This window comes from Panthera pardus, unplaced genomic scaffold (assembly GCF_024362965.1).
Source record: "Panthera pardus isolate Hobbes unplaced genomic scaffold, ASM2436296v1 HiC_scaffold_17, whole genome shotgun sequence".
NCBI classification, from domain to species: Eukaryota; Metazoa; Chordata; class Mammalia; order Carnivora; family Felidae; genus Panthera; species Panthera pardus.
In genome coordinates this window covers 35205462-35225462 of record NW_026526732.1, presented here as the reverse complement: position 1 = coordinate 35225462, position 20001 = coordinate 35205462, and the positions used below count along the sequence as shown (strand labels likewise).

Here is a 20001-nt window from a genome sequence, read left to right as displayed (position 1 = left end):
AATATCAGCTCCATTACACAGAGCAATGCCCTCTACTTGGGTAGAGCGGTCATAAGCATGACTCTGGGGTCCGACTGCTTTGATTCCAATCCTGGCTTCATCGCTTGTAGGCTGTGGAAGCCCAGTCATTTTATCTCATGCTAACAGGGTCTTAGTCTCCTCATTTACAAAATGAAGATAATAGTAGTACCTACTCATAGAGCTTTTGTAAGGGTTCGATGAAATACATTATAAAGGGTTTAGAACACTACTTACTTAGTACATGATAAGCTCCATAGAAGTGATAGCGATGATGATGTTGATAAAGGTAACAATTACCATACATGTTATCCACTGTTTAGAGTCTAAGAATCAATGAGATGATAATTAATCAAAACATGTAAACATCATTATCTCTAGCACTATGCTAGATTTCCTCACTTTTATTTTCTTTATATCTTTCTTTAAAAAAGAACAAAAACACTATAGAAAGCTTTACAGTCTAAGCATTTCAACTTTTAATAAAACCCACATCACTTTGCAACTATTCTCTTTATAATTCCTAATGATACTTACCAGAAAGCTATTGCTCTACTTTAGACATTAATATATCCTACACAGAGACATGTTGCTACCAATAGCTCAGTGACTATTGTCCCTTAATGAAAATTTTCTTCAAAATGGAAGGACAAAACCTATATGATATTGAACCCCAAGCCCAGGGGGAAGAGGAGGTGAGTGAACAAACACTAATCAGTACACGCACCTACACATACAGACACTCTTAAGTAGGTAAGTAGATAGGTAGGTAGGTTGATAGATAGAGTTGGAACATAGATAGATAGATGATAGATAGATAGATAGATAGATAGATAGATAGATGGATGATAGAAAGATAAATGACAGAGTTTTCAACTTTATATAACACACACATCACTATCTATATCTTTACCTGTATCTATATCTATATCTATCTATACATTTTTATATCATCACTACACCCCACCCCCAGTCAGTATTACTTTTCCATTTTTTTAAAGGGAATAGTGAATTCTCAGCTAGCTCAAATAACTTTTTCAACACCAAATAATTTGTGGAAATATTATTTTCACTCTATCATTATTCTTATTTTAAAATGAAAAGAAAAAACAGAAATCTCCGTTATTGATCTGCTTCGTTGTCTGAAACCACCAGAATCTGTGATTAACCAATTAACCTTATATTTTGTAAACAGACTCATAACACAAATCTACTGCATTTAAGGTGTTTTGTAAACCTTATTTTATTGAATTTATCTAACAATATTACCAACGTAGAATTGTTAGCATTTTTTTTACAACTCTAAATTAACACTTAGAAAATTTAAGTAACCTACAGAGCATTGGATAAAATGTATTAGAATCAGTTTCCAAATATACTACAAAATGCTACCTACAGACTGTGAGAGAGAGTAAACACACTGTTATCTGATTGAATGAGTTTCACTTTGAAGGCCCAGGTGAATTATGAGCTAGAATACTGATAGAATCTGCGGATATGATTAAAAGCCATGTATGAAAAATATTTGCAAAATCATGAAAATATGAAATTTGCCATAGTATGGAAAGCAGTGAATTGTCACTCCTGGTTTGTAAAGGAAAGTAAAATGTATCAAACATTGATTTTGATCTCCAGTAAAACTTAAGGATTTCTTACTTAACTGTCAAGTATAGAAAAAATAAACAGTGCTCATTAGAAATCAGTATAATTTCACTCAAAATAACATATCAGAATAACTGCTATGGTTACTATATGTATAATATCTGAGACCTTTCCTGAATACCATTACAATATCAAATTTATCAGAAAGTGTGATACATCATATCTGAAAATCAGCAAAAATAATGACAGTACCATATATCCGACCTTGAAGACTGGTCTCTGTAGATAGATTTTTTTCACATTTATTCTTACAGTAAGCTTATGAGGTAGATAGAATTGTTTCTCCTTTTAAAGTTGATGAACTAATGCTGACAGAAATTAAATACTTTGATTAAATCATAAGCTAGGGGCGCCTGGGTGGCGCAGTCGGTTAAGCGTCCGACTTCAGCCAGGTCACGATCTCGCGGTCTGTGAGTTCGAGCCCCGCGTCAGGCTCTGGGCTGATGGCTCGGAGCCTGGGGCCTGTTTCCGATTCTGTGTCTCCCTCTCTCTCTGCCCCTCCCCTGTTCATGCTCTGTCTCTCTCTGTCCCAAAAATAAAAAAAAAAAAAAAAAAAAAAAAAAAAAAGTTGAAAAAAAAAGAAATAACTTTAAAAAAAAAAAAAAAATCATAAGCTAGTAAAGGCTAGCTTTATGATCCCAACTGTAGTTTGTTTAAATAGGCATTTGACAGAATGTTTCATGATGTTTTTACAAACAAACTTGAAAATATAGGCTCAATGGTAATCAGTGAACAAGTTTTATGGGTGTGGTTGCTGAACTGTGTGCTATAGGTTCTAGGTTCATGCGTCCAATGATGAGATCTAGGCTTTCACCCCGTCCTGTTTGAAATTGTTATCAGTGATCCAGATGAGATCTATCAAATAGATGACATAAAGCTGGAAGTGTTATCTAATGTATCAGATGGTGGTCAAGAAGCTAAAAGAGCTTGATAGGTGGAAGTATGAGTGACAATTAACAAGATGAAATTAATATAAAAGTTTTGAACTTAGACTCATTTCTTTTTTCATTCTTGTGGCATTTGGTAAACATTCCAATGTGAAGGTATTGTGGTAGGTGATGAAAAGATATCAAGGTGGGGAGCGCATGGATGGGCCTTGCCCTCTAGGAGCTTATATTCTAGTGTTTAAGAGCAGAGGAAATGACACAGCACAGCAATGCCTATGAAATAGGGCAACGCATAATATCACTCTTGAGAATATAATTAACCTCTTATTAGCCATCTAAAATATAGAAAATTTTCCTAAAGATTAATGTCTATACAAGAGAAAAATTATGTCCACTGTTTCAAAGCAGACAGAAGAGTCATATGAAATGTCTATGTCGAAAAGTTTCAAAAACAGCATCATGATTTATGTGTTGTTTTTGTGGACCTAACCAGAACATTTGATTTTGTTAAACAAGTTTAGTATGTCAACAACCCTGCGAAGGATTGACTGTCCAGAGAAGGTAAAGATATTTTCTTGATCTGTATATACAGTTGTAGGTATAATAGCAGCAACTATATTTTTGAATCTCTGTATTTCTAACAATGATCAACATTATCTGTGTTTTGAGCCAATTATTAATGTTATATTAGGTTACATAAAATAATTCAGTATGTAGTCAGTTTATTGTTACAAAAGCAAAGTGTGGATAATTGTTCAAGATCCTATGTATTTTGTGGCACATGTTTATTTCAACAACTGTAAAATATGTTCTTAAAACATTCCCCCAGTTAATTCTTATTTACCATTTGACACCTTGCTGAAAGATTTAGACTGTAATTCATAGATAATTATTTTATCTTCAAACCATTTTCTCTTTCCGTGCTGCTCTTAAAAATGGAATGGATAGTTTATTGTTAAATTACTGGTTTCTTTGAATGGCTGAATAGAAGACGATCATGGTAGTTTTCCAACAAATCCTAATACAAAATATGCGACAAAGCATCTAGCTCTGCTAACCACATTTCTATGAAGTCATTAGGCTTGAAACTTGGCCTTTTTCATCAAGGAGACTGGCCAGTTTCATCTATACTTCCTATAATGTGCACTCATTCATGCAGTCATTCAAAATAGTCATCAAATGTCTACCATGTTTTAATCATTGTGTTGAACTAGAAGGAGCAGTCAGCCCTGACTTCAGACATAAGGGAATGTTTATCAGAGAAAGCAACATTTAAAATGAGAGCTGAAATGAATGGTTGCTAGCCAGGTGAGAAGATGGAAAAATATTCCTTAACAAGGGATTTGCATATAAGAAGTCCCAAAGGAAAGAGAGAGCATGGCATAATTTGAGAATTTCAGATGGTCCTAAATGATTTTAGCATAGCATACAAAGGTTGCAGTGGCTGGAGGTAGGGCTGGAGGTAAACAGATGATAAAGGTCTTTCTTGCCACGATAGAGAGTTTTAAATTCATCCTGAGGATAATGGAGAACTAACGGAGGCTTTCCAGCAAGGGAATGGCATGGATTGATAAATTCTGTAGGATGACCACTCTGATTGCAGTGTGGGGTAATCACTGGGTGAAAAAATTTAGAAGCAGTATCTTTAGCTAAATTCCGTCCTAGTAAACCAGGTAAAAGATGAGAGCAGCCAAATAAAAATAGTAGCAACAAGGAAGTAAAGAAGCAGAGAGTAATAGAATCATAGAACATGATGATCAAACAGGCTCTCTGGAATGAGAGAGGCCTCTAGATTCCTGGCCTGGGTAATTAAGCAGATGATAGTGACTCCAGATGAAATGGGCAATTAGCCCGTTTAAAGAGAGATGAGCTTAATTTTTGACATTCAAATTGAAGGTGCTTTTGTGTTATGTAATAAGATCTATCCAGGGAACATTTGGAAATGTAAACCCAAAATTCATTAGAGATATCTTTCTAGGCTGAATATATACAATTTAAAGGTTTTGGCAAAGAGATGATAACTAAAGTCATAGTAATGGATGAAATCACGAAGGTAGAATGTGTAGGGAAAAGAAGACAAAAGAGAGATGAGAATCTTTAGAATCAAGGACCAATCTTATTAAACAGAAAGGGAAAAAAAGTCCATGAAACAGTAGCCGTAGAGTTAGGAGAAAAACCAGCAGACTAGACCATTAAAGAAACCATAGAAAGAGAGTAGTTCAAAGAGTGGCCAGAAATATTAGCTGCTGCAGAAAATTCATGTATCATGAGGACCTATTATTGTCAGTAAATTTTGATTTATCAAGAAAAATCTTATGAGTGAGCCTGGAGTTACAATAATCAGAATTTTTTTTTAATCAGGGAGAGTTAAAGAGGATAAGGAAATAGAAATCAAGAATGGAAACAATGCTTTTAAAATGTATAGAGGTGCCTGGGTGGCTCAGTTGGTCAAGCCTCTGACTCTTGGTTTCAGCTCAGGTCATAGTCTCACAATTCATGGGTTTGAGCCCCACCATCAGGCTCTGTGCTGACAGTATGGAGACTGCTTGGGATTCTCTCTCTCTCCCTCTCTGTCTGTCTCTGTCTCTCTGCCCCTCCCCCACTTGCACTTGGACTCTCTCTCACTCTCAAAATACATAAATAAACTTTAAATAAATACAATAAAATGCTTATCAGAGATAGTCTCTAGCCTCCAAAGACTAGAGGCCCAGAGATATTTTTGAGCTAGGAAAGTCCTGGAACAACATCAAATGCTAATGAGAAAAATGAGCAAAAAAAAAAAAAGAAAAAGAAAAAAATGCAGAGGCTGGAAAAAACAGAAGGTAGGAAAGTAAGAAATCCAGTTTAGGATGAGAGTAGCTTTAGACAAAGGACAAAACACTACTTCCCATGGACAGCAATAAATTTTAAAGGGATGGAAAGTAGTACAGGACTGATGCCAAGTCTTTCACAGGAAGCTGAGAGAACACTCAAGTGAGTTCTTCCTTTTCTCTGAAAATCTGGAGTTATCATCTTCTGAGAGGTGGAGAATTAGAGTATTTGAGATTCGTATCCTATTATGTAAGAAACTGGATCCATTTTACATTGTTATTAAATGCATCTATAAGTGGCATAATGTGTTTTCAAATGTAACCCCCAGCTGTAACAACCAAAACAAACAATGGCCTAAAATTCGTCATGGTGACATTGTGATTTCACCCTAGGGAATAGCAGAAACTCTGAAAAAAAGAGTCTATAGAAGTTCTAAAAAAGTTTTCCATAGCAATGTCTATAGAGGAAGTGACTTCAATTACTGTTTCTTGTAAGTGACCACACATACCATACCAAATATTTTCTGGTCATTAGAAGACACATGAAAAATAAATATGTGCTTCTTGATTGACTGAATAGAGCCAAGAGCCAAGCATATGAGATCTCGGCCAAGTTCAATATGGAGCCCACAGGTGTCTCTGTGACTCCAGCTAAGTTGGTCAGATCAGTTCACTAACATATACAGCTGTTACTGACCATTTTTGCTTCTCAACTTTTATTTTGATATTGTTTGTAAGACATCATTCTTCTGGTCAAGCTAAAATGCAGCTCCTTATTCCTCCTATTTTCTCCTTTTTCTCAACTCCCGAAGTCAAATATCACGTTTCCACTAAACAGCATTCAATATTGCATTCCTGCTGCCATGTTTCTTATTTGCCACTTTTAAATTATCTTCCCAAAGTAGAAATAAATTAGTATAGGTTTGGATGTTATTTTACCTTTTTCCCTCACTTGATTTCTCTCAGTGCCTGGGATGTAGCTCTTTCTAAGTCCTTATTGCATGAATGATTGCAGTGCGTTAAATAATTCTACTTTATGAGAATTTTAATTACAAAGCTGTATACTATTCTGAAACTATTCTCATTTCCTTATGGAAATGTCTTAAAGCATATTACTCGAATGCCTCTTATTATGCAAGCATGAAAAATAAAATATTGACCTGAGATTCCTGGTTTCAGATTGGGTCCTCCCTATTTATAAAGAATTATTAACATTTGGCAAGAATTAGATGAATAACATTCTTAGGAGAGTAACTAGGCTGACCTTTTTTCTTTAATTTTTTTTCTATTGTTGCATCTTAAGGCATTTATGCTTTCTACCTTGGTTTAGTTTTAGAAAGTCCACTGACAGGCATGCGCCAAGTTCCCAGGATTTTTAGTACTTTTCTAGCACCTTGTAGAGAAGACACATAAATGGCCAGATGATATAATAAATTTTAGAAATTTGTGAGGTATGTTCCCCAGATTATAATAAGAGAAAAATTTTTTTCCAGAGATTGATGTAGGAAAAAGAGAGAAGAAATTCTTATTGTCAGTATAGCTACAACAGCCTGATACTAGTTTCTCTTACGAAAGAACATCTTTAAAATATATATATATTAAGGAGGCACCTGGGTGGCTCAGTCGGTTAAGCGTCCAGCTTCAGCTCTGGTCATGATCTTGAGGTCCGTGAGTTTGAGCCCTGTGTCAGGCTCTGTGCTAACAGCTCAGAGCCTGGAGCCTGCTTTAGATTCTATGTCTCCCTCTCTGTCTTCCCCTCCCCTGTTCATGCTCTGTCTCTCTCTGTCTCTCAAAAATGAATAAATGTTAAAAAAATTAAATATATATATATATATATACATATATATATACATATACACACCCACACATATATCAAGAACTCTTTCAATGGTGTGTGTGTGTGTGTGTGTGTGTGTGTGTGTGTGTGTTCACAAGAGCATATGTATTCATAGGTGGGGAGCTGTATGGTAAATTACATTCTACTCTCATTAAATGAAAAACAAACTTTCCCCTTTCCTTTGCAGAATTGTCAACATCACACTGCTGGTGACTTCTGTGAACGATGTACTCTTGGATATTATGGAATTGTCAGGGGATTGCCAAATGACTGTCAGCAATGTGCTTGCCCTCTGATTTCTTCCAGCAACAAGTAAGATTGAGAAACATTACCAGATTTCCCAATCAGTAGCACCATCTGTGTGGCAAACGGGCTTTCTATGATTTCATTTTTTTTTCCATGTAGACAAAATCTCAGTTTAAGATAGAGAATATTTGGGGGGTACCTGGGTGGTTCAGTCGGTTGAGTGTCTAACTTCAGCTCAGGTCATGACCTTATGGTTCGTGAGTTTGAGCCCTGCATCAGGCTCTGTGCTGACAGTTCAGAGCCTGGAGCCTGCTTCAGAATCTGGGTCTCCCTGTCTCTACTCCTCCCCTGCTCATGTGTGTGTTCTCTCTCTCCCTCTCTCTCTCTCTCTTTCTCAAAAAACTGAATATAACATTAAAAAAAATTTAAAGGAAGAGAATTTTTGCAAACAGTATAAAAACATGACAAAAGTGAGCACATAGTATTCCATGGTTTATTTTTCCATTAAAACCCTATCCCAAGTAAGTATTACTTATTAATTAAAATATAAATACTAATTACTGACATAAGTTATGTTAATGACATAAATGATACATGTAGACACATGCATAATTTTATACACTTTTATAAGGGTCTTGTATTTGCATGTAGTTCTGCCATAAACTCAGCTATGAAGAAGTGTTTCACTGCAGATCATATCCCTTTTGTGACCCCTTCCACTCATTTTATGTGTTTAATTTGCAATTTGCAGAGAAGTATTAAGAAAATAATTGAAAAAAGTAGTTAAAGGAGGGTGACTTATTTTTATACTCCCAGAATCACAGCCCCTTTCTCTTAAGATGGTCTGAGCTTGGTACCATGGAAACATAGCCATAAGGGGAAACAAAAGCTAGAATATTTTATTTCAGTGCTGTCTGCACATTCTGCATTGGTTTATATATTGATGAAAATCCTTTTTGCAAAGGCTGTCTATATTTTCTGCTAAGTGATTTATAGATTTCAATCTCTACATGGTAGAGCAATGTTTTCTCTAAGAACTTGCTTTTGAAAAGAATGTATGGTGGTTTGTTTAGAATTAGAATCCTGGGCTCCTTATCTTGACTATAGAAGAACCACAAAGCAACTTAGATAAAGAGAGGATTGCCCCTGTGCTGACTCAGTTTTTTCTTCATCGTTGGCTTTATATACATTCTGAAACATTTTCAGGTAAATTGTCTCTCTTCTGCAAGCTCCTCTTTTTTTGTTTAAAAGAATTACAGGTCTTTAGTCAAATGTAAATTTTTAGGTGAGTAGGATATGGATAAGGATAAAACACATTCTTTTTGTTCACCCGAGCACCAATTGGTAGGTGTGTGAAAAATAATATTATTTCTATTTCCCTTTCCCTAATCTCCCTCTGACGACCAGATTTAAACAAAGAGAATGTTATTTATTTTATCGTTCATTAAAATGTGAGCCATTGGATTAGAAAAATTCGGTAATTAATTGATAACTTCTTTGATAACAATCAAGCATAACATGTGTTGAAAAGTCTCACAATAAAATGTGTGCCTTAAGAGAAGTCAAGTTAAATGTAAAGAGAATTCAAAGGCACAAGATACCACACTTGGTTTTGGAAGCTTCAAGAACATATTGGAAGAAGTAGTAGTATTTATAATAGGTCACAAATGGTGGATTGAGAGGTTTTTACTGGTGGAATTAGCAGGAGATTATATTAACAAAAGCTTAGAAAACGGAAAACAAAGACATGTTTAAGAACTAATAAGTAAGAGTTTGGAGCACGGAGTTCAAATAGAATTCATAACTGCAGATGAAAATGAGTGGGAGAATGGAGGCTATATTATAGAAATCCTTGAACACCAGGCTAAGAAATTACTATTCAATTTTCTATATAATGAGGAAACATTGCAGACTTTTAGTTAAAACAAACAAAAAAACGTTAATGCCATCAGCGCTACCCTTTAGAAAGCCTGTTATGAGAGAGCTAAGTAAAATGAAACAGGAGAAGAAAAAAAGTGAAGAGAGCGATTAATAAGCTACTGCACTAACTTAGCAAAAGATAATTAGAACCTGAAGGTAGGTAATCGTAACGAGAAGGGAAATGAGGGAATGGATGGGATCTTTGTTGAATGCAGTTACCGAACTGATAACTAATTAGATATGAGGGGTTCGGGCCAGGCAAGAGTTGAAGCCAAAGGGTTTGAGCCAGGTTGACCTCAAAAATGGTAGTGCAATTAACTGAAATAGGGAAACCAGGAGAGAGCTACTGCAGAGGAAAGACAATTTATGTTCCAAATAGGTTAACATTGATGTGAAAGATCTGTCCGAATGGAAATATGCAAATAGCTGCAGGAAATAGAAATACGAGAATTGGAAGGGCAGAGGGAAGAGATATGTTAATAACTGAATTAAAATTGGATAAGATTTCCCGGGGTTATGTGACCCAAGGGGGAGCATGTGGAATGAAGGAAAGACAGAATTACCTACATTAGAGAAACCAGAAGGGAAAGCAGAACCAAGACAGGGGGTGCCAGGGAGGCAAGAGAAGTAAGAGCACACTGCAGGGGGCGCCATGAGAGAGAAGAGAAGCAGCTGTCCATGGAGACTGAGTACGTATGGTAGCCACGAACCGTGAGGATCACCGAGGAGTTTTGACAATCCATGGTGGAAACAGATATTATGTTCCAAGGAGATCCGTGTATCTTTAGAAAATGTCAAGAAGGAAAAGAAAGAGTCCTATCTTGATGGGTTCACAGGATCAATAGAAAGGTGTGTTTTCATTGCTGTTCTCTATGGTTTATGTAATTCAAGCATATTTTTATGGGAAGGATCTTACAAGAATCAGAAAGCTGAAGCAAAGTGGCTAGTTCAGTGGCTGTCAGACTTTATTAATTGCAGCCACTGTAAGAAATCATTTTTTTTTTTACATCAGACCTTGGGACACAAAAAACTTGTGTGTATATAATATATATTTATAAACATATATATCCTATAACTTTTCTCAGTTTTATTCTGCATTTTTAGAAGAAATTTTAGTCAAAACCCACTAACGTGATTTCGTGACCCACTAATATCACTACCTAAAGCTTGGAACGTTAATTAACAAAGCAAAGATCTGTGTATGGTAAGAAGGGAAGTGTTAAAATGCAAAGCAAAGAAACCAGCCAGGGCAAAGAAGAAAGGCACTTCTTCCTGAGATATAAAAGTAGATTCTGAAATATAGATGGAGGATGCTGAGTCACCTCTCTTTAATAACCTCCAACTGTGCCCCAAAGAAAAGTAAAGGATGTGGCGTGGTGAGTGGTTACTAACTCACTTCTATGCATTAGTTTTTCAATACTTCTTACCAAAACAAATATGACAAACTGTCAACCATTGTGACAGTGCAGCATTGCTGAGGGGTTTTTCACTGCCTGCTTAAGGAAAGGTCAGGTATTTTTTCAACAGAGTAGAAGGAACCCTCTACCCTCTGCAATCTGACCACCTTTCCAGGTCAATGCCCTCTCCTCCCTTCTACAATGATGCTACATTTGAGTCCCTTGCTCTTTGCCAAACACACCAACAATTTTTGCCAGACAGAGAAAGAAAAAAGTGGTATTGTTTCATGTATAATATGTGGGATTTAAAAAAAGAAAATAACTCTTAGAGTGTGGAAGTGGTTACCAGGGGTTGGGAGGTGTGGGAGAGCTGGTAAAAGTATACGAACTTTCAGTTATAAGATAAATGAGGTCTAAGGATCTAACATATAACATAGTAGTGATAGTTGGTAATACTTTATTGTATAATTGAAACTTGCCAAGTAAATAGAACCTGTGTTCTCACTGAAAAAAAAAAGTAGATATGTGAGGTGATAGATGTATTAACTAATTTGTACATATATGTATATCCAATCATCACATGCACACTTTGATTACACTACAATTTTTTTATTTGCCAGTTATACTACAATAAAGCTGAACAAAACACAAGTAGATGTATAATGCAATATCAGACAGTGGAAGTGCTACCAGGGAAAATAAAGCAGCCTCATTGAATTGAAATACTTGCATGGTATTGAGACAGAAAAGACTGGGGTCCCCTTTTCGATAGGGTGCTCAGTGAAGATCTTCATGAACAAATGAGGCTTGTGCAGAGACTTGAATGAAGTAATGGGGGGAGCCACATGACTCCCTGGAGGAAGAGAAGTCCAGCCAGAAGAAAAAGCAGATACACTGGCCTGGAGACTGGCCCATGCTTGTCAGACAGCAAGGATCCAGGGAAGCTGGAGCAGACTGACTGGTGTTAGGGGAAGGGTGACAAAGGATGAGTCAGGGAAGCTCCGGTAGCTAATGAAATGTCCTAATGGCTAAAAGTCTTCCAATGGCAAGAGGAAGCTTGGAACAGGGTAATGCAGTGATGTTAGCGACGGTAGCAGCAGTTTCAGGTAGAACGTGTGTGGAATGTGAAAGAAAGGAGGTAACATTGACTCCATGGTTTCTGGCAGAACAAATGGAAGCACAGAGTGACCATGGATGAGATGGGGGAGAATTACAGAAAGACCAGTGGTATTTTTTGGAGGGGAAAACTCAGCTTTAGATCTGTTAGTGTAGATGCAAAGGTTTTAAGATGGAATGAGACCATTTAGGGGAGAGAGGACAGGACAGGATAGAAGAAATCTGAAGACTGAACTGGGAGACCCATGAAGAGGTCAAGGACATGATGTATAGGAACCTGCAGCAGAGGAGACTGTTAAAGAACCAATGATGAACATAGAAAAAAGGAGAAGGGGGTGGTACCCGGGAAGCCAATTCATCTCTATAGTATCCACAAGAACAACATAGACTGGCAAACTCTACATCTTAAAAACCCTAATGAGGCAAATTTGGAATTAGCAAACATAAGGAAATATAAAAGGTAGCCCCCAAGAAAAAAGCACAAGGATTTCAGAGTGACCCCGCAGACAGTGTGAGGATTGAGTGTAGATGAGGGAGTTGGGAGCAGAAAGAATAACTCTAACTTCCAGTAAGTTATGATTCCTACACCCTCCTTCATTAAGTCCTTACACATGATATAGGACTTCATTCAATCCACCATAGTATCATAACTCAAAAAAGTTTATATCAACTATTCAAGGAGAATTATAACATCCTTGCATAGTAATTGAGATAGATATATTACTGTAAATGAATATAATTTAATTATGTTGGCTCTCTAGAGTTTCACTTGAAATGTCTAAAAATTTGTTTCCAAGTATCTATCGGTAGATATATAGATAGATAGATGATAGATAGATAGATAGATAGATAGATAGATAAGCAGTTTGAAATGTGACATAGGAGTGTGTGTGTGTGTGTGTGTGTGTGTGTGTGTGTGTGTGTGTGTGTACAGATGCACTCAGCATCAAGCTTTAGCTTGAAGAGCTAAAAGCTTGCCAGAATGTGTCAATTACGTGTTTGTGGATCTATTTTGTGAAGGATAGAGTTTGTGAGTAGTAGATCAATTTGCTCACCTCTTTCGCAAAGGTTAGAGTTTATTACTCATTCATGTACTATTGATTCAGTGTGCTAGAAGATAGTTAAAATAGGGTCCAAATGGCACCTGACCAAAAGGAGTTGTGGCCCTGGTGTATACACCATCTATCTTTTTCAGCATAAACTTCTTTAGTGGACCAAGAAAAAGAATGGAGTTTGCAGCATTACCATTTTGTAACAAATATATATTTTTCCTTCTAAGTTTCCAGTGCACCATGCAGTGTTACCTAGTGGGAATCCTCGACTTATATTTGAAAGAAGTTTGTAACAACCTAAAATGTTAGCGCAGGTTAGTTTTCAAGTCTTGCTAAGTATTTCTTTTGTAGGGTAAGATGATCAGAAACTCTGATAGGCTGTGGTCTACCAGTCAGTAGTGAGAACAGGGCAAATTATATAAGACCTACTTAATAGAAAAGATCATAAAATCATCAGAAATTCTTACTCATTTTCATGTAGAGCACCTTCCCTTCTTACATTAACTCACATTACTTTGTGTTTAAAATAAACTTAGTTTGAAATCCGTTTGTAAATTAGAAAAGGCACTCTTATTTTAAGTGAAATATTTATTCACACTTTGTGTTCAAAGGCTAGTGGCAATTTAGGTTGAGCTTTCAGAAAAAAAATTATATGGTTTTAGGACCATTTTTTTTTACTTGGAAAATATTCAGTAATATTCTATCAGACAAATGTGCACTAATTCTAGTCATACTTTTCTTTCAATTCATGAGAAATAGGACACTTTTGCTGGATATTTAATATTTTTATGCTTGTCATAGAATTATTAAAATTTCAAAATGTTTACACAGTGCGAGGCACTGCAAATTCATTGAAAGCCAACCATACTTACTTGTTGACTATTATCAGCATTATTTAGTTGTGACATCCTACTTTTGCATAAAAATTTATATTATAAAATACAGCACTTATAACCACCCCAAGTTAAGTTTCACTCGTCTATATAATGGATAGAATTACTTAAATCTATAAAATAAATAGGTTAAAAGATTTTTTACAATCTTTTTTTCCCCTTTCTGGTTCAGTTTCAGCCCTTCTTGTGTCATGGAAGGCCTCGATGATTACCGCTGCACAGCTTGCCCACGAGGATACGAAGGCCAGTACTGTGAACGGTACGAACTGTCATGAAACATAGAGATCATACAGTAACAGATCACAATAGAAAAGTATTCATTATTTTCATAACTTGTTTTCATTTTCCTTAGTAGTTCATACGCCTTCAAAACTATTTTTACTTTTATATGTATACGCTATCTCTGAAGAGAGTTGTTTATTTCCATCTTCGACTTTCTCAAAGTTTCCAAATTATTTCACAATTACATAGTTTAGGTTTTAGTGTATACATATCTACATAGCTATATTTAGTGCACATGTATATTTTGAGTGTGCACATATCTATATATGTGCATATTATCAGTAGTTAATAAAAAGCTAGTTACACATAATTCTCATCTTAATGCACTGGAAAATATTGGCTGAATCTATCTGTGTGCATGTCGCTGTTCTGAGCACTATGGTACCATACCACCAAGTATATACATAACTCAGAATGTAAATGTGTCAAGCATTCTTAATTTGAACACAAACAATAAAGTGTTTGTTATTTGGTGCTCCTTTCCAATGAGCAAACAATATTATTTAAATGCTTCCTCTCACCATATTTTTTTTCCAGGTAATTAACCTACAGTGTAATACTAGTTTTACGTATACAAATTAGTGATCCAGTACTTACATAACAACACCTGTTGCTCATCACAAGTGGCCTCCTTAATCCCCATCACCTATTTAACCCATCCCCTCACCCACCTCCCCTCTGGTTCACCATATTTTTTGTTTACAGAATCTGATAATGTATTTATGTATCTATTAAATTGAATACTGACTGTAATACAAATGGTAAATTAAGAAGCACAATTTCAGACTGTCTAGTTAGGTTGTAATTAGTATCTTCTGGGTCCATATTTTCCATAAGATCAGTATCCTGGATATTGAAGCATATCACTACCACTTTTAGTATGTTTTAGGTATTATCTCTAAAGTAACTAATATTAACTATATTATACACACATGATAGCTTTAGCATTAATTGATAACAATATAAAGTTTTTATCCATGGACATAGTCTAGCTTTACCAACTTAGCTAGGACCCATTTTTCAGTATCAGAATAGCTTATGGTCTACTTACTTTACACTAAAATTGTGAAGATCAAATATGTAGAGGATACTGTTGGTGCCCTGCCTACATGCCTACATGGAAACCTCATCTCCCATAAGAGGGGCAAAAATGATTGAGAATTTACCCCACGTTCCTCCAATGTGGGAGTACAAAAGTCCACATGCTTATGCTTATGCTTATAATTACTCCAGGCTTTCCATGGTATTAGGCTAAGACTGGGACATCACCTGAAATCATACCATTGTTTCCTTTCTTTTCCATGTCCTGCTTTACCCACTCCTTTGCAGGGTTCTTCTAGGAGCACTTCCTTAAATTATCAATCTCTTTGCAAACATAAACCAATATTAATTAATTGAATCATCACCCATTTCAAAGTCTTCTTTTGGAGGTGCCTGGTTGGCTCAGTGGGTTGAGCATCCGACTCTTGATTTTGGCTTGGGTCATGATCCCAGTGTTGTGGGATTGAGCCCGGCATTGGACTCTGTGCTGAGCGTAGAGTCTGCTTAAGATTCTCTCTCCCTCCCTCTGCTCCTCTCCCCTGCTCATGCTCTCTCTCTATTACAAAATATATATATATATATGGCACCTATGTGGCTCAGTTGGTTAAGCGTCTGACTCATGGTTTTGGCTCAGGTCATGATCTCATTGTTCATGAGCTTGAGCCCCATGTAGGCCTCTGGGCTGACAGTGGAGTCTGAATTGTCTCTCTCCTTCTCTCTCTCTGCCCCTCCCCTGCTCATGCTCACTCTCTCTCTCAAAAATAAATAAACTTTAAAATTTTTCAAATTAAAAAATAATAATAATTAAAAAATAAAAGTTTTCTTTTATATAACCAGGAATGGTTGTGTTAATAATGGAAATAAGCAGATAACTAAATAATTAAATTTTATAAATTCCGATGAAGTTTCTACAAGGTTGCAAAATATATTTCCAAATAATTCTATATGTAGAAAATCTAAACACTATCCACTACTTTATATATATATATATATATATATATATATATATATATATACACACACACATATATGACAATGCATTCACAATGTCTGTGACAATAGAAATTGATAATTAAAGAATTCAAAGCAATACAAAATCCAAAAATATTTCTATTTGTTTTGGAGATGTGTACAACTTTTGACTATATATATTTGTAATGTCCAAATTTGAATATTTGGTATTCACGGTTAGGGTAATATTCATTTCATGCCCTTGTAAATATGAGTAGGATGATGACTGGAAGCATCCATGGACACAAGGGTATTATCTGCAGTAATTTATGAAAAAAAATGTTCCGTAGTATACTACATTTATAAATTGAAGTTACCACTATCTATGAAAGCAGGTATATAGAAAAGACTGCAAGGGTGCCCTGAAATGACAATTACTATCTTAAGGCAAAGTGATTATAGAAAATTTACTTTTTTAATATCCATTAATGTTTAATCAATAGGAGTTGACAGTTCATATAGTATATAGACGAACAGTGTCGCACACTATCAAAAGCGAATGGCTTGAATTGTTTTTGCAGTCTCAAATGTTGTTACAGCTTTTCATTCTTCATCTCTAACATAAATGATAAAGTTATATTTCCCTGAAAAATTGCTTTTATTCAGCTAAATTAAACCAAAGGTCTTGGTTAAATTTTTATTGTAACTGTCCAAATAAATTTGTTCCGCTTCTGAGAGCTTCTTAAATCATCTGAATCACCTTACGACCTGCCTAAGTTCATCAGCTCGGGTCTAAAATTGCTTACATGTCTTGAATGCTCCTGTAATGTAGAAACCCCTCCCCATGTTTTATCTTTGGTATTTTTGTAATAAACTCTTTGAGCATTTAATCAATCTCAACCTGGTTAGAGTAGAATTCTTACACCTGCAAATGTTAAGAAATCATTTAAGTGGACTCACTTAAATGGTACTTTTATGGAGTGTTTATAATCTTACATTGGAAATAAAATAACAATTAAAACTACAAATGTATAAAAACCTACTTACAGATAACTTTTGTTTGTTTGTTTTGCCTTTTCTAACCAGCAGAGGATAAATTAACACTCACAATCAACTGTGCAAATTTCCACACTCCCAGGCTACTGAAGATAGTTCTGGATTATCTGCCTAATGTTCATAATTTTTGGCTTCAACCTCCTCCTGTCTCTCAACTTCCTCCCATGCTTGTCTCTGGAACAAAAACTCTGGGTGTTGATTATATTTAGCTGATGAGATACACACACACACACACACACACACACACACACACACAGTCCAAACCAGGAGACTTTTAGGAAAGATAGGAAGTGGTTTAACAATTAAATCAGGACCAATAGTTATGTGTTACCCCTACTGGGTAACCCAGAGCATATGATCTTACTAGCATCTTATACTTAAGTGAATGGATGTATGAATGGGTGGAATAGTCAATGAAGTGATTTCATTTGGGTTCATCCAGTTGGATTTTCTTTCTAATTTCTGAAATTAATGTTATATATTTTGTCTGCATAACATTAACCTGCTGCCTTGGATCTATAATGAAAATTCCGTCTTGAGGAAGATGTGATAGAAAGACCAGTAAAATTAAATAGAAAATCCAGTTTATTGTCACTTAACTTACTTCTTTTGCTCATAAATAAAATGAGTTGAATTATTTGGTCATTTTGATTTTAAATACATGAGTCTAGGAAAGTTCAGGTGTCAATATTTCTAATTTAAAAAAAAGACTTCAAAACAATATTTATAATCTACAGTAATGGTTGGCAAACTCACCCACAAAATTTGGCCCATTGCCTAATTCTGTTTGGCACTATAAGCTAAGAATGTTGTTACAGGCAAACATTTACAATTAATATGAAGATAGGAAGCACTAAATTTGAGCCCTAGTTAGGTAAATTTGATACCTTAACAAGAGCTTCCTTTCTCTCATTGGTAGATTGATTTTACATTACTATATTATTATTACAAAATAATTTATACTGTTATTATGATGATGATTTTGTTTTGAATTCCATCAACCCCCCCCCCCAAAAAAAAGGTTTGCAAATGTATTTCTCTCACTGAATGATTTTGATTTTCTATCTTGATCTGTAAAAGCCTAAACTATGTACTATCTGGTTCTTTACAGGAAAAGTTTGCTGGCTCCTCATCTATTGACTCGTGGTATCAGTTTTGTTCAACCAGAGACAGGACTTATTATTAATCTCTTCTGCTTTCTCACTATTTAAATCCAGGTGTGCCCCTGGCTATACTGGGAGCCCCAGCAGCCCTGGAGGTTCCTGCCAAGAATGTGAGTGTGACCCCTATGGCTCGCTGCCCGTCCCCTGTGACCCTATCACGGGGCTCTGCACGTGCCGGCCTGGAGCCACAGGGCGGAAGTGTGACGGCTGCAAGCACTGGCATGCGCGCGAGAGCACGGAGTGCGTGTGTACGTATACTAACTCCGCCGTTAGTTCTGGGGGCCTTGGTTCCATTTCTGTCTCCTTTCCAATGAGAAAGACTGACCCTTTTTTCTTTCTTTCTCTGCAGTACCTAATGCTATTCTTCATTCTTTCTGACGCTATCTACCTTATGCTGTTTGCCTGCTGTTTTTGTCTGTATCCCACTGAGCCAAGAGAGGTGAGAAAATCCTCAGCAGGCTCTAGTCAGTTACCGGAAGACGTACAACAAAGCTGTTGGAGGCGTAATTTATTTTATTTTGTCCATCCCAGAGTTTGCAGTTTTACATAGGGTTGGCTTAGCCTTTGTGACAGATTAAAGCTCTGGGTTCATGCCATTTTTCAGAATCCTCCTGGATTTGTAATAGGCTGGACAGACACATTAGGCCTTGAATTACTACTGACATTTCTTTCCTAGCTTGCAGAGAAATCCACGGGCATACTGCTTCAAAACTTTCTCTTGAACTGCAGATCCTGGAAGCAGTGACAGTGAATGAGTATTTTCACTATAGGTATAATAAATGGAGAACAGTTTGCGCTTTTTTTTTTTTTTATAACTGCTACTGGATTCAGCAATGCCATACAGAAAGTACACTGAATATCAGAGTTAAATATAATAGGTGATACAAGTTATAATCTAAAATTAGGTTGTTTATAAATTTAGGGAGGGGCTATTATGCAATTCTTTGCCTTGAGGGCATTTACATTAGTGGTCTCAATTACTTTTTAAAAAATAGAAATGGGGGGGGGGCTGGGTGGCTCAGTCGGTTGGGTGTCCAACTTCGGCTCAGGTCATGATTCATGAGTTCGAGCCCCGCGTCAGGCTCTGTGCTGCCAGCTCAGAGCCTGGAGCCTGCTTCAGATTCTGTGTCTCCCTCTCTCTCTCTGCTCCTCCCCTGCTCACATGCTGTCTCTCTCTCTCAAAAATAAAGATTTAAAAAAATTTTTAAAAAATAGAAATGTAAAATTTTGGAGTAGCTTTTATTTCAATACTTACCTATTTTAGTGTATTTATGCATGCCAGTATTTCTGGTTTTAACATCTTATGTGTGTCTAAATCTTAATAGCATTTTAATTAGAATTTTTGTTCATGCTCCAGTTTTATGAGAGTTATCTTAAAAGCTAAGGCTGGCTGGCATGTATGTATGAATGTATGTTTTTGAAGTATAATTAACATACAATGTTATATTGGTTTCAAGTGAACAACATATTGATTCAACAATTCTGTACATTTCTCAATGGTCACCATAAGTGTAGTCACCATCTGTCACCAAATGACATTGTTACAATATTATTACCTATATTCCCTATGCTATACTTTTCATCCCCATGACTTATTTATTTTATAACTAGAAATGTGTACCTCTTAATCCCCTTAATCTATTTCACACATCCTCCTCTGACCTTTCTGC

The 20001-nt window shown here is 36.0% G+C and overlaps 1 protein-coding gene across 4 annotated transcripts in view; it reads left to right on the top strand.

The window, feature by feature from the left end:
- Positions 1–20001, top strand: part of LAMA2 (laminin subunit alpha 2) — a 620981-nt gene that overhangs the window by 433820 nt on the left and 167160 nt on the right. For all 4 annotated transcript variants that reach the window (XM_053904501.1, XM_053904500.1, XM_053904503.1 and 1 more), the window contains 3 exons: positions 7402–7526; positions 14011–14097; positions 18386–18579. In XM_053904501.1, the coding sequence (XP_053760476.1) occupies positions 7402–7526; positions 14011–14097; positions 18386–18579 (406 nt within the window). The remainder of the gene's footprint in view (positions 1–7401; positions 7527–14010; positions 14098–18385; positions 18580–20001) is intronic.